The sequence below is a fragment of the Hyalella azteca genome, unplaced genomic scaffold, assembly GCF_000764305.2.
Source record: "Hyalella azteca isolate HAZT.00-mixed unplaced genomic scaffold, Hazt_2.0.2 contig422, whole genome shotgun sequence".
NCBI lineage: Eukaryota > Metazoa > Arthropoda > Malacostraca > Amphipoda > Hyalellidae > Hyalella > Hyalella azteca.
In genome coordinates this window covers 327,769-341,857 of record NW_025930774.1, presented here as the reverse complement: position 1 = coordinate 341,857, position 14,089 = coordinate 327,769, and the positions used below count along the sequence as shown (strand labels likewise).

The following is a 14,089-nucleotide window of genomic DNA, read 5'->3' as shown; positions in this document are numbered from 1 at the left end:
AAAGAAATAGGAACGTTGTACGAAACTTTCGTAGGTGACGAGCTTTCCTGCAATCGACGTACCCACAAAACCAATAAGTGTTCGACCGCTCTGAAGAGCTGAAAAAAATCAAGCGCGTCTGCTGTCTAAAAGTAGCGAGAGTAAGCGCATCTTTTGCCCTTTCTGTGAGACTTTAAGAGCCCACGGCTTTTAGCTTCGACGGCGCTCTTTAAAGATCGGAAAAAACGTCTAAAAACTTCGGCAAAAAACACGTCCGTCGTTCAAAAGCGCAGGAAGAAGCTGCGTGAGGAAAGTGAAAGCATGCGCGCTGTAACTGAAAATGATACAAGCATTGATTGTGTATGTATTGAGATCAATTGGTGGAATTTTAATTCACTCTCGGTGAATAATAAAGGTCTGTAATACCTTAAAAAATATCTCGTATTTTGCACGGTGAGCTGAAATTTTTGAATTTTTTTCAAATGAAATTTTTAAAATAAATTACAAGTTAATGATGCTACAGAGGTCAATAACAAAACTAACTGTATAAGATGACATTCCAGTCCCAATCTTTTTGCAATCAATTACTAGTAACTAATATTAACGTACATTAACTATAGTATTATTAAAGCACATTCACTATACCATTATTAAAGCACATTAACTATACTATTATTAACGCACCTAAACCTGTTTTTTTTCAAGCACGAGCATCGTTCCCGTTAGCGATCTTCTTTGAGTGAAGTAAAAGAAATGGTTTCAGCGCATGTTGGTTGCAAGATGTAGCAGCGGAAGGGAGACGCAGGTTTGTTAGTTTACAATTAGGGAGGCACTTGAGGAAGACATCTGCCACAGAACTTAGGCCTAAATAGTCAATCATAGACCTACCCTCGGCGTCAAGTTCGAGCTGCATGCGAACCCTGGCACGAGACCTATTGTATTCTCGCTAAAATGAAATATTTGGCACACAAAACTGATCTATTCGGCACACATAACTGATCTATTCGGCACACATAACTGATCTATGTGGCACTCATAACTGATCTAATCGGCACATATAACTGATCTATTCGGCACACATAACTGATCAATTCGGCACACATAACTGATCTATTCGGCACTCTCAACTGATCTATTCGGCACACATAACTGATCTATTTGGCACAGAAAACTGATCTAATCGGCACACATAACTGATCTATTTGGCACACATAACTGATCTATTTGGCACACATAACTGATCCATTTGGCACACATAACTGATCTATTTGGCACTCATAACTGATCTATTCGGCACACATAACTGATCTATTCGGCACACATAACTGATCTATTCGGCACATATAACTGATCTATTCGGCAGCCACAACTGATCTATTCGGCACATATAACTGATCTATTTGGCATACATAACTGATTTATTCGGCACACATAACTGATCTATTTGGCACCCATAACTGATCTATTTAGCACACATAACTGATCTATTTGGCACTCATAACTGATCTATTCGGCACGCATAACTGATCTATTTGGCACACATAACTGATCTATTCGACACACATAACTGATCTATTCGGCACTCATAACTGATCTATTCGGCACTCATAACTGATCTATTCGGCACATATAACTGATATATTCGGCACACATAACTGATCTATTTGACACATATAACTGATCTATTCGGCCCACGTATTTAACGTTAAAATAAATGGCGCTAAATTAAACATGCTGAAAGCGCTAACGCTGAAGTAAATGATCGCAGAGTTGATAACCTTCATGATTCCAAACTAATAATTTCTAAAATTCAACTTTTATAACTACCATCGAGAAATAAATAACCACGATTTTTGAGCACTAACTTCATTGGTACTAAAAACCTTCGTTCGCACGCTTATATACTTAACTTCGTTCGGACGTTTTTATAGATTCACGCTCGTACAATAAAGCCGCGCAAATTCTACTCTTTTTTCTACAATTAAGAAGATCGAGCTTAGGATTCTTAATAAAAAAGAAAGAAGAAGCCATAGAAGTGTTTTCAGTGAGTAAAGTGTTAAAAATTCCTCTAATGGACAATTGGTTATTAGTCAAACTCTATATGCAACATGGATCGAGTTGTGTACTTAGGATTATAACGTACGTTATGTACGTAGAAGGATTCTAATATATGTTGTGTATGTAGAAGGATTCTAATGTACGTTGTGTACGTAGAAGGATCGTAATGTACGTTGTGTACGTAGAAGGATTCTAATGTACATTGTGCACGTAGAAGGATTCTAATGTACGTTGTATACGTAGAAGAATTCTAATGTACGTTGTGTACGTAGAAGAATTCTAATGTATGTTGTTTACGTGGGATTCTAATGTATGTTGTGTACGTAGAAGGATTCTAATGTACGTTGTGTACGTAGAAGGATTTTAATGTATATTGTGTATGTAGAAGAATTCTAATGCACATTGTTTACGTAAAAGGATTCTAATGTACGTTGTGTACGTAGAAGAATTCTAATGTATGTTGTGTACGTAGAATTCTAATGTACGTTGTGTACGTAGTAGGATCCTAATGTACGCTGTGTACCTAAAAGGATTCTCATGTACGTTGTGTACGTAGAAGGATCCTAATGTACGTTGTGTACGTAGAAGAATTCTAATGTATGTTGTGTACGTAGGATTCTAATATTCTCTCACATGATCACAAAGTGAGGGATGAGTTTCGATCAGTGGCAAATAATAAATTAAGTCCAGCAAATATCCCCCCTCATAGTTAGATTTACTGACCGCATCAGCTACAGCTCCCTAGGGAGAGGTTCCCTACACCCCAGATAACAAGCTTTGCTAGAAGGAACACAAACGCTAAGGGGAAGTACGGGGAGGAGAGAACCACATGCAAAAGTTCAATTTCCCTCCGAGTAGCTGGGGCTATTACTTTGTTTTGACTGGTGTGGGAGCGCTGATGTATATTCTGAGGAAGCTGAGGGAATATTCCCACATTAAGGAAACTTACAGTTTATTTATTGATGCATGACAGCCACTGCTGAGGCTGAGGTAGCTGACGTGAGCCATACATACAAGCCCCTATATTTATCATGTGTCTATTGTTTCGTTTAGATATCCGTTCATATGTAAGTTTTGTACGTACATTACTGACGTGTGTACAAAAACTATTTTATAATAAGAATGATGCTAACAGTATGTAGATGTGAATTTAATATTTAACGACATTTTAGTAGGTAATTATCATAATTAATTTTCTTAAACAATACTTGTGGTAATTTGGTAATTATTCTTATTACTCAACTATAATTCGGAAGGTAATTTTCCGTATTACAATTCATTTACAATACTTAAAGACGTAATTTTAACACAGCAGGAACGGAATGAATAATATTCCTTCGTGTATCACTTACTTCAAAGATCTCTCTTATATAGCAGTAATTACATAGCAGTTATTACAGACTAGTTAATCGGCTTTGAATTTTAAACTCGAAGCTGTCCAACACATAAACTGACGAGCTTGCGGGGCAAGCAGAAAAATCCTAGAGCAATTTTTATTATTGATTCTATAATAATTATGGGGCCTATCTGTTTGAACTCGTCTTCAATGGAATCCGTGCGCTTGTTCAACTGTCCATTACGTGTGTGCGTGTGCATAATGTGTATGTGTGTTGTGATGTGTGCGTTTGTGCATAATGTGTCCGCGTTCATGTGTGCGTGTGTTCCACCATGAGTGCGGGAACACATACACGCATTAAGTGATTAAGCGATACCGTGTTGAACTCCATTATAGATGGAATTTAATAAAACAATTAATAATTTATGGCTGAAAGAATTTCCTTTATTTTTGCTGTATTTTTCGGAAATAGCGCTTCTTAATGCTAGAGCAATTTCAGTGAGGTCCGGGATATATTCAGTGACCTCTTATGATTATGTGAATGGTATTATAACTCAATATACAATGACGACTTCGCTCTACGAGGGTGAGGCGGTCAATAGCTGGCAACTGTGTCGAGGGTACATGTACTGAAGAACAATAGAGGGAAACATAGGACAACAGAGGGAAGTTCCTCCAAGCTAGCGGCTTTCCCACCAGCCTTTGCCTGCATCACAATAAGGCGTTGTTGAAGTCCATGACTGTGAAGGCATCATTGTTATATGAGGGTTAGGGTTCTTGTGCTGACTCGTTGTGAGGGAACATTTTCGTGCTGATTTTGCGTGTAGCTTAAAATAAGACGTAGCTCATAGTTGCGTGTAGCTTAAAATAAGACGTAGTTCATAGTTGCGTGTAGCTTAAAATAAGACGTAGTTCATAGTTGCGTGTAGCTTAAAATAAGACGTAGCTTAGAGTTGCGTGTAGCTTAAGGGGAGCGTCTCGGTCAAAATCGAAAATTTTGACTTTTTCGGTTTTTATACTCATTTTAAAGCTTACATTCTGCCTCATCTAACGGTACCAAAACCATCTCTGTACGTTGATTTATGTGTTCACGACAGATCGCGAAAGGGTTAGGGGTGGTGGAGTTCCTTAACATTTAATATAGGCCTAAATTACCGGTAGCACACTTAAATAGCTAGTCTGAACACGCTGTGCTTCAGTTATCCGCCTGCAGTCATATGGGATGGCTCTCGTGCCGTCGTTCGCACCATCCTTGACAGAAATTGAGCTCCAATATCTTGTAGTCTTGCAACCCTGCACCCTTGAATGACTTTTTCGAGGCGCGCGCGACTTTGTCGGGCCCTACTGAAAAGTTAACTTATTGTCACTGCAAACCTATCTCCTCCTAGAGTTTTGAAGCTACATCAATGAGACATATACCGTTCGATTTGCAAATGAAAGATCTACAAAATGATGTATTGGTTTTTCTAAGTTCGTAATAGTTCGGATTTTATGTTGCAAAAAGGGGGGGAAAGTGGAGGTAAAATCGAAAATTTCAAACAATTTCGGACAAAATGCTCCCACACTCACAAAAATGAGAAATTCAAAAAACCAATACATCATTTTGTATATGTGGTCTTTACGTATCGAATGATATGTGTCTCGATGTTGTAGCTTGAAAATCCTTGGAGGAGATAGGTTTTCTAAAGTACCCCTTTTTTTTCGTTTTCTAAGAATTTCACGTTTTCTTTCAATTTTTTCGAAAAAATCACATGAACAAAAATGTCTTAGAATTCTGTTTTACATATGTGTACCAAATTTCAGATTGATCCCTCTGTAAATTACTGAGATAAATTTTTAGGGAGACGCTCCCCTTAAATAAGACGGAACTTATAGTTGTGTGTAGCTTAAAATAAGACGTAGCTCATAAATGCGTGTAGCTCAAAAAAGATGTAGATCTCACTTGCGTGTAGCTCATCGCTACGTGTAGCTCATTGCTACGTGTAGCACATTGTTAGGTGTACTTCATTGTTAGGTTAAGCCCACTGTTACATATAGCTCATTACAGTTTCTGGTGACGAAGCCTCAGGTCAGACCGCAGACCGAGGGGGCGGGTCAACCACGAGGGCGCCCGTATCGCGAAAACAACGCATGCGCATAGTGCGCATGGGAGCGGCGCCGTGCGGGAGCGTTGCGTATGGAGTTGTTTGTAGAGCCGGCGAGCTTGCGCGTGCCCACGCATGCGCACACACCTAACTCAATTTCGTGGGTTAACATCGTTGATTTGCTTGGTGGCGGCTCGCCTTATTGGAATTTATGTGATTCTACATCTGATTTAGTAATTTACTCAATTAGTTTCAATTATAGTCATTTAGTTAATTAGTTTCACTATAGTCATCATATTTGTATCAATCTTGAAAGTTAACATCGTTGATTTACTTGGTGGAGGGTCATGATAATGGAATTTATGTGATTCTACATCTGATGTAGTAATTTACTCGATTAGTTTCAATTATAGTCATTTAGTTAATTAGTTTCACTATAGTCATCATTTGTATCAATCTTGAAGGTTAACATCGTTGATTTACTTGGTGGCGGGTCGCTATACTGGAATTTATGTGATTCTACATCTGATGGAGTAATTTACTCAGTTAGTTTCAATTATAGTCATATAGTTAATTAGTTTCACTATAGTCATCATTTGTATCAATCTTGAAGGTTAACATCGTTGATTTACTTGGTGGAGGGTCATGATAATGGAATTTATGTGATTCTACATCTGATTTAATAATTTAGGTACTCAATTAGTTTCAATTATAGTCATTTAGTTAATTAGTTTCACTATAGTCATCATTTGTATCAATCTTGAAGGTTAACATCGTTGATTTAATTGGTGGCTGATCACCATACTGGAATTTATGTGATTCTAATATGTTCTTTACAATGTTGTAAAGCTTGTGACCTACCAAGCGCTATTGTCGTGGTAAACCACACTATTTTGATCCCGCCCACCAAAACTACTTAATGGTATGCAACAAATCAAGAAAGACACAATGAAAGTTTATAAAAATGAACATGAAACAACTAAATTCTACACATTAACAAGACCATCATCCCTAACAAAATTTAGAGTCGCCCCATCTTCTGGTAATCCAAATCAGAAGCTGCCGCGTCTGTAAATTTTCACTGGGACCCTAACAAAATTTAGAGTCGCCCCAGCTTCTGGTAATCCAAATCAGAAGCTGCCGCGTCTGTAAATTTTCACTGGGGTACGAAATATGGATGCTTATATGAATTTTCCAAAGTCATAACAGGAAGATTCAAATAATGCTTCTAATGCGCTGCAAGTATGAAAGAAGAAAATTCTCTCAGCTAGAGAGGTCAAAACAATAAATCCTGCTAGCGAAAAGCACATAACTTAGGATGAACCAATTAGTTATCAATACAGAAAACGCAGGGATGAAACTAGTGATAAGCCTCCCCTCAAAGATAAGCCTCCCCCTCAATGATAAGCCTCCCCTCAATGATAAGCCTCCCCTCAATGATAAGCCTCCCCCTCAATGATAAGCCTCCCCTCGTTCTCAGAAGAAGAGACGTCCAGATGCCCTCACTGGCATGGCTTTCTTATCGCCAGCTTCCCTCGCGCAAAACCACTCGCTTGTGGAAAAATTAATGAATACATTCATAACAAAGGTATGAATAGAAATAAATGATGATATGAGCGAAAAAGTGAACAATTTAATTCACTATATATAATAATTTAATCAAAATATAAGAAACTATCATTAATGATATAACGAATTAAATACGACACAAGAACGAATTTTCGAATTACGGCCGAGCCTTCAACAGAACAATTTATTATCAGTTCTGTTCGTCAGTGCTGTAGTGACATATTTCTTGCTACGTTTGACATTTCTTTTAGACTTTCTTTATCAACTTTTTGTACCCCTGTAATTCCTTTTCAAAACCTTCATGAATATCTATTTGTGTGCCAGAACGTTTATTACTTTGTCCATGCTCGTAACTCCTTTTGAAACCTTCAAGACAAGCTTTTAAAGCTTCCAGACAAGCGGCATTTCACGCACATCTATAAAATTCTAGAAGTCACTGCATTAACCTTCTATTTCAATTATATTAACTTTAAATTTCCCCACTGTTAACCTTTTTTAATGCGATAATTTCATACAAATACATCTGTATTTGTATGAAATGCACTTTATACAAATACATCTGCCACGAACAGCATGGAATACGATAGAGAGCTCAATGAAAATGAGACCATACGAAAAAACAATCAGAATAATAATGAATATAATATCCAATACTAATAACAATAATAATATGAATACATAGAATAGCGTAGAAATATCAGAAAGCTGCAACATCAATTAACGATCGACTTTGCCAACAACAGCAACAACGGCTAGCAACAGAACTAAAAACAACGGCCGGCGTCACCACTAACAATAACGGCCAGCGTCACTACTAACAACAACGGCCAGCGTCACCACTAACAATAACGGCCAGCGTCACTACTAACAACAACGGCCAGCGTCACCACTAACAACGGCCAGCATCACCACCACTAAAGACAGCCAGCATCATCAATAACAACAACGGCCAGGATCACCACCACTAAAGACCGGCCAGCATCATCACTAACAACAACGGCCAGCATCACCACCACTAAAGACAGCCAGCATCATCACTAACATGCACGGTCAGCATCACCACCACTAGAGACAGCCAGCATCATCACTACCATGCAAGGTCTACGCCACAGCCAACAATGCAGTACGCACAAGTCAGAGCTGCGCTACGCGCTCGCATTACGCCGGGGTCTCAGCGCGGATTTACGCACGCGGATTTACGCACGCGGATTTACGCACGCGGAATACGCACGCGCTTCGTGCCGCGCAGCCCCAAGCAAGCATCACGGGGGGATTATAGGAGCCCTGATGGCTGGGGAAGGGTTGGGAGGTGAAGATTGATGACGAGAAAATATTTGAGAATGCTCGAACTTATTTTATTGCAAACAATTTTTGGAAACTTGTGCATTAATACATTGTGCTGCCTCTCCAATCAACCATCAAAAGTACCTAATTGTTCTATCGCTACTTGCTCCGGATTAATGATATTATTCTGTTAAGTCAGATAGAGTAGAAATTAATTTTAATGCTAATAGTGTTAAAATATTATGAATAGTGGACAATGTTGTCGGGATGAGGGGGAGAGTGTAGGTGAAAGAAAGAAGTACGATGTCGAGGGCGAGGGAGTTGTAGGAATTGTTACTTTGGCAGGATGCAGCCCCTACCTACCTCAGTACTAGGAAGGAATCCCAGAAACGCGGTTCGTAAAATGAAGATTGATGTTATATGGATAATTGGCTAGTATAAAATATCTGCTAAATACAAAAGGAAAATATAGTAATAGATTTTCAGATCCAATGATATGCGCATTGTTTATTTATAACCCCTCCTGAATTCCACCCTATTAAGAGAAACACTGAGGCCCATCGAATGAAATTCTGCGCTCTATTGTGCAGTAAAATAGCCAAGTAATAAGCCTGCTAATGATCACTTTAGTTTATTTGTTCGAAAATGTGTAGCGGTTTGACGAAATATAAATCGCAAAAATTCATATTCAACCTGAATAACCGCAATATTTCTGCACAAATGAACAGGTATCAAGGTACATCAAAAATGACGTCAGGCAAATGTGTATAATTATAAGATAAGAAAGTCAAACAAACTGTACTCACAATGTTGATGAACTCTTGACATGTGATGACTTTGGTAGCTGCGTTGTTGTTGTCGTTGTTGCTGGTGTTAGTGAGGCAGCGCGCCTGCAGTTGAGTTCGTTTGTGTTCGTTGACGTTCGCGACGAAGTCAGGGTGTTCGAGAACAAGCCTGAACTCCGGCCACGGGATCTCACCGAAGCCCTCGTGATCAAACTGATCAGAGCAAAGAAATACAGTTATTACGATATGTTAGAGTTATCCTTAAGAATCGTTAATTAAAATGATAATTAAACTCTAATAAAATTGAAAATCTATACGTAAACCAAAATACAATGAAATGATTAAACTCCACTGCAAACGAGACTGTAAGACACAAGATCTTTTCGGCTAATAATAATAATTATAATGAGATTCGAAAATGAACTAGAAAACTAATTTAAAGAATGAGAGAGAAATAACAAGCACGATTTATATCGGATTTACATGTTTAGATGTATGTTGATGTTATTATTATTATGATTTATATGTTATATATATGAAATAAAGTTGTTTTACAATGTTCCTTACGTTTAGTTTGCCTATTTTTTGGTGGCTACAATTAACCCGTATAAAATATTCTGAGTTATAGTTTTTAAATTTTTATATAAAAATATAAATATATTATCCTGCGGAAAGTCTGCGGATATTGTAAATATGCATTTCAAAAGCCGTCTCAATGAAGATAAATCACGCAATTCTCATTAAAGTGCACTACGTATCGATAATACAAGAGAAACTAAAACCATTCACCGACTCACAGTGAAATATTCAAATCAAACTCAAAAATCATAAAATTGAACATTTCAGTAGGATGCAAAATTTTAATCTACCAGAAGTAGCATACATGAGTGCAGGACTAACAGCTTCTTCAAAAAATGCTTCATTTGATTTTCGAATGAAAATACACACAAGCTGGCTGAGGGGATTGAGTAGCAGTCAGAGTGATGCCAAAATAGTGCAGTGAGTGGTCACAAACTCGTTTTCTCTGAACCCAACAAAGAAAGTGAAACATTTTTTAGGAATGACTATAATATTACAAAATCTCTAACCCTCGGTGCCTGTCGCTGTCGGCATCAGCTTTCAGTTACCACTAGGCGAGTGGTGAAGAACCAAGTCCTCAGAAAGCAGATAGATTCAGTTGCCACTCTACATAAATCTTATACGTAAAAAATATTAATAATTTGGCATTTATGTCCATTGCTCAGTCCTTTGGATATTTTTTTTATTGAAAAGCGTTAATTTCATTAGCACTAAATGAAAAATCAATCCGTAAACTTTATTATTTAATAATGAAGTTACCTTGTCGAAGAGCTGCTTCCATTTCTGTGGAAAAAACAATCATAAATAAATTGACAAGTTAAAATTTATTCAGAGAACGATTGATTAAAGGAAAAACAAATAAATTTAATAGATTTAATTTGAAAAAAGAAACACATACATGAAAAATGAACACACCTTAATTCACAACTCTGACAACAGTCTATATTTAGATTCAGAAGATCAAGATTTAGGTACAATTTTATAATCAATAATAAACTGATTATATATAAGCATAATTTCAAGATAAGTTAATAGGAAAAATTGAACATTCCAACTGACGTCACTGAGGAGCCGTCGACGCTGCTCGCTCTCGTCCATCTCGGAGTCGCTTTCGCTCGCATCGATCAACTCGAAGTCTTCAAAGTCGCTAAATGTTGCCAACATTCGATCCGTCGAGCCGATAATTTCCTCGAGAGAGGGCCCCATAAGAATGTCATCTTCATCCTCTTTTCCGCAAAATTTTCCTGAGTTCTCTCGATGGCAATCTGGTGAAATTTTTTGCGGCGATCGAAGAAGTTGTCGTAGAGGAGATCGGAAAATTCGGTCGCTTTGTCTGGGTGGTTTATTGGGTGCCGATGATTTTATGTTTGTTTGTAATTTTTTCCCCACAATGGGGGATAAAGCCTCTGAATAACGAGATGGATATTGATGAAGAGGCACTGGAGTAGAAGTAGTGAACGCGCGTTCACTTTGAAAGCCTGGATGGAGAAATCGTGAGGAAGTTGGTGGACGTCGGTTTCTTGATCTGCTGAAGGCCGCTGAATCCTTGGTTAGGGATATGCGAGGAGACGGAGGCGAACGAAGCACTCGAATGAAAGGTTGGATACCAACAGAGGAAGGTTGAATAAAATTAGAGTGTTGATGTTGACCAGCTTGAATTGGTGCCTGATTCTGCTGTGGCGGGGTCCAGTGAATTTGAGGTACGGTCTGCTTTGAATCCTGATGGAAAAAACCTGGCGGTTTGGATGAATCACAGAGAATTTGAGCTCCCACATTAGCTTTATTGGCCTGCAACATAGTCTTAGGCGTCTGTGTGACGTCGGTCAGCCTACGATGCACGTCGAGCTCGGACGAATTACTGACACATATATTGGTCCCTCCACGCGGAGAGTCGCGGCGCAAGGATAGACTAACAGGTAAAATTTCCTTCTCAAATGATTTTCCTCTATTTTTGTTGTAACTATTCTTTGCCTCTGAAGACAAGTCGCACTTTTTACTTTTAATATCATCGACAACGTCGTAACCGAGTGATTTAGAAGAGACTTTATTTCCACCATCAGAGCATAAAAAATCTTTCACGTTTTCTTTATCACTATCGAAAAGAAAAGAATAGTCTTCAGCGGACTTGGATTTCAGTGCCTGAGATATTGAAGAAGTCAGGGTACCAAAAATTGTGGACTTATCGGGATTAACGGGAGAAGAAACATCTTTTGAGAATTCTGTTATCGGAATAACTGAATGTTGAACTGGCGGGAAAACTGCGGAGGTCGGGGAGACGGTCGGAGTCAGTAGATGCGACACAGACGCTGTTGCGGACGTGTGCGAATGAGAGGCTGACGGAGATGCGGACGGTTGGGTCGTGTCCCGGCTACTGTCCGGAGAATTAGATAAGTCGGAAGCAGGCACCAAGACATTATAATGGCTGGCTGCGGCTTCTTTCACTGGAACATACAAGGCGACATCATCTATCGTGGCTTCGATTCCTTTAGCAGTTGGATCCACAACGCTGCTATCCAATTTGCGTCCAGCTGTTGATGAGCTCTCTTCTTCTTTGGCAAAGATATTCTCAATGATGTTTCCAATACCAGTACCTAGTGAACCAAGGTAAGGGCTAGGAAGATCTGTTTCGGGGTTGAAACGACAATTATCAGGATTCAAGTCACTGTCAGTGGTGTCTGTTAGGTCGAGATCAAATTCAGTGGTATCGTTGAGCGATAAGTTGACATCTTCTGCCGTGTCGTTGAGCTGATCGGTCGACATGTTGACACGTTCAGCGTGTCGTCGCGGGAGCAAATCACTTTCATCCATGTTGAATAGCTCACATTCAGCACAAAGAAACTATTACGTGACGATGAACGTTTATTCTAAGGGCGCTGAAGAATGGAGAAGGTAGGAAATCAGCGTATAAAGATATGGTGTATCTATAACTCAATTGAACATAAAAGATTTTTACACGTAAACTGGAGTAAGATCTAATTAAAATCTGCAGAGGCTGCGAATAGGATAATTTAAGACAAACCATTAATGAAATGAAACACGCAGGAAAAATATTTGAAAACATTGTTCATTTAAATCATTGAGGGCATTACATAGACATAGCTAAGGTTCACAAGGTATAAAAAAATTAGGATCGACTAAAGTTAGTATACTATTTCAAAAATGCAGCTAAATTCAGAAATAAAATGAAATATAATTGAGTCCAGGCTTTAGATCAGGATAGAATATATATCTAAAAAAATTTTAACATTTCATCAATTTTTCGATCACACGCATTAATAACAATATAGTATGATATATTTAAATCCATGAGTTTTGAACCTACTTTTGACAGCAATAAACCCACTATAGTTGTGCCTACATGTTGCGCATGGGCTTTCGTCAAAACCCCAACCCTATTTCATTACAATTTCTGCGACCCTCTCTCGATTTTGGCGTCAATTTCCGCGTCTCTTATGCCTCGCAACTAGGGCCAGATTCCCCACAGCCCCACGAGTGAATCTTGACGACAGCTTTTTATCAAAACAGAAAATTGTCATTATAAAATGGCATGATAAATTGATAATACTAATACTAGCTAAGCCTTCATTCAAGAGGATTAGCTGGACACTTGACAAAATAGTGCACAAGGTTAACGCTAGGTAAGTTGGAGCCTCACATATCCAATTTCGACATATTGCAAATATACAGAAACTTGAGAAAAGGATTTTTTGAGATTTTCATGTTGTGTAGCGAGTAGTCCTGCTGATTCCGCTCCCCGTGCTAGGACTTGTATCCTGTATTGTGTATCGATGCTCAGCTTAGCGGAAATGAATTTCGTACTTCGTATATACTTCATCATGAAGGCTTCAAGGGACCCTCGTCAATCCTGGCTTACAGTTAATGACAAATTTCCCTAAAGCAATAACTATTTAGTCTGAAGTAATCATTTCCCCCCTCAAAGTGAGAGTCACTCTGAGATGTTCTACGATCTTGCTGCTGCTGCTGCTGTATGTGTCCAGCTTAGAGAGGTTAGCATGAAGCTCTTGTAAACACTAGTGCTCCCCATCGAGTCGAGATTTTTCATGCTGATTTATTTCTGGTTGGAGAAGTGAGGTGAATCCTTTCTTCCTACACTATCACACAAAACTTATGAAATAATTACTGTATCACTACTCCACCATAAATCTCATTAAAGCATAGCATATTATAGCAGTATCTCATTATAGTTATGCATTGGCAGCATTGTATACCGACGAATTTTAAACTTACCAAAATTCAATCGCTATAAATTTTTTTTTAAAGGCCTCCCACATTCACCATTCCAACTGCCCATCCCAAGTCCTCTGCCGGCCCAAACTCGCGTCCCCGGGCAAAGCGATACCTGCGTTCCCATTGCGCCACTCATCCACCGCCATCCGCAAAATGTCGTCCCCGGC

At 38.7% G+C, this 14,089-nt stretch overlaps 1 protein-coding gene across 1 annotated transcript in view; it reads right to left on the bottom strand.

The window, feature by feature from the left end:
• The window catches only part of LOC108666726, a 75,700-nt gene extending 63,044 nt beyond the window's left edge, over positions 1 to 12,656 (bottom strand). The window contains exons 1-3 of the mRNA XM_047879847.1: positions 10,734 to 12,656; positions 10,434 to 10,457; positions 9,117 to 9,308 (exon numbers count right to left, since the gene is read on the bottom strand). Of these exons, the coding sequence (XP_047735803.1) occupies positions 9,117 to 9,308; positions 10,434 to 10,457; positions 10,734 to 12,482 (1,965 nt within the window). The 5' untranslated portion in view covers positions 12,483 to 12,656. The remainder of the gene's footprint in view (positions 1 to 9,116; positions 9,309 to 10,433; positions 10,458 to 10,733) is intronic.
• Between the last annotated feature and the right edge of the window lie 1,433 nt (positions 12,657 to 14,089).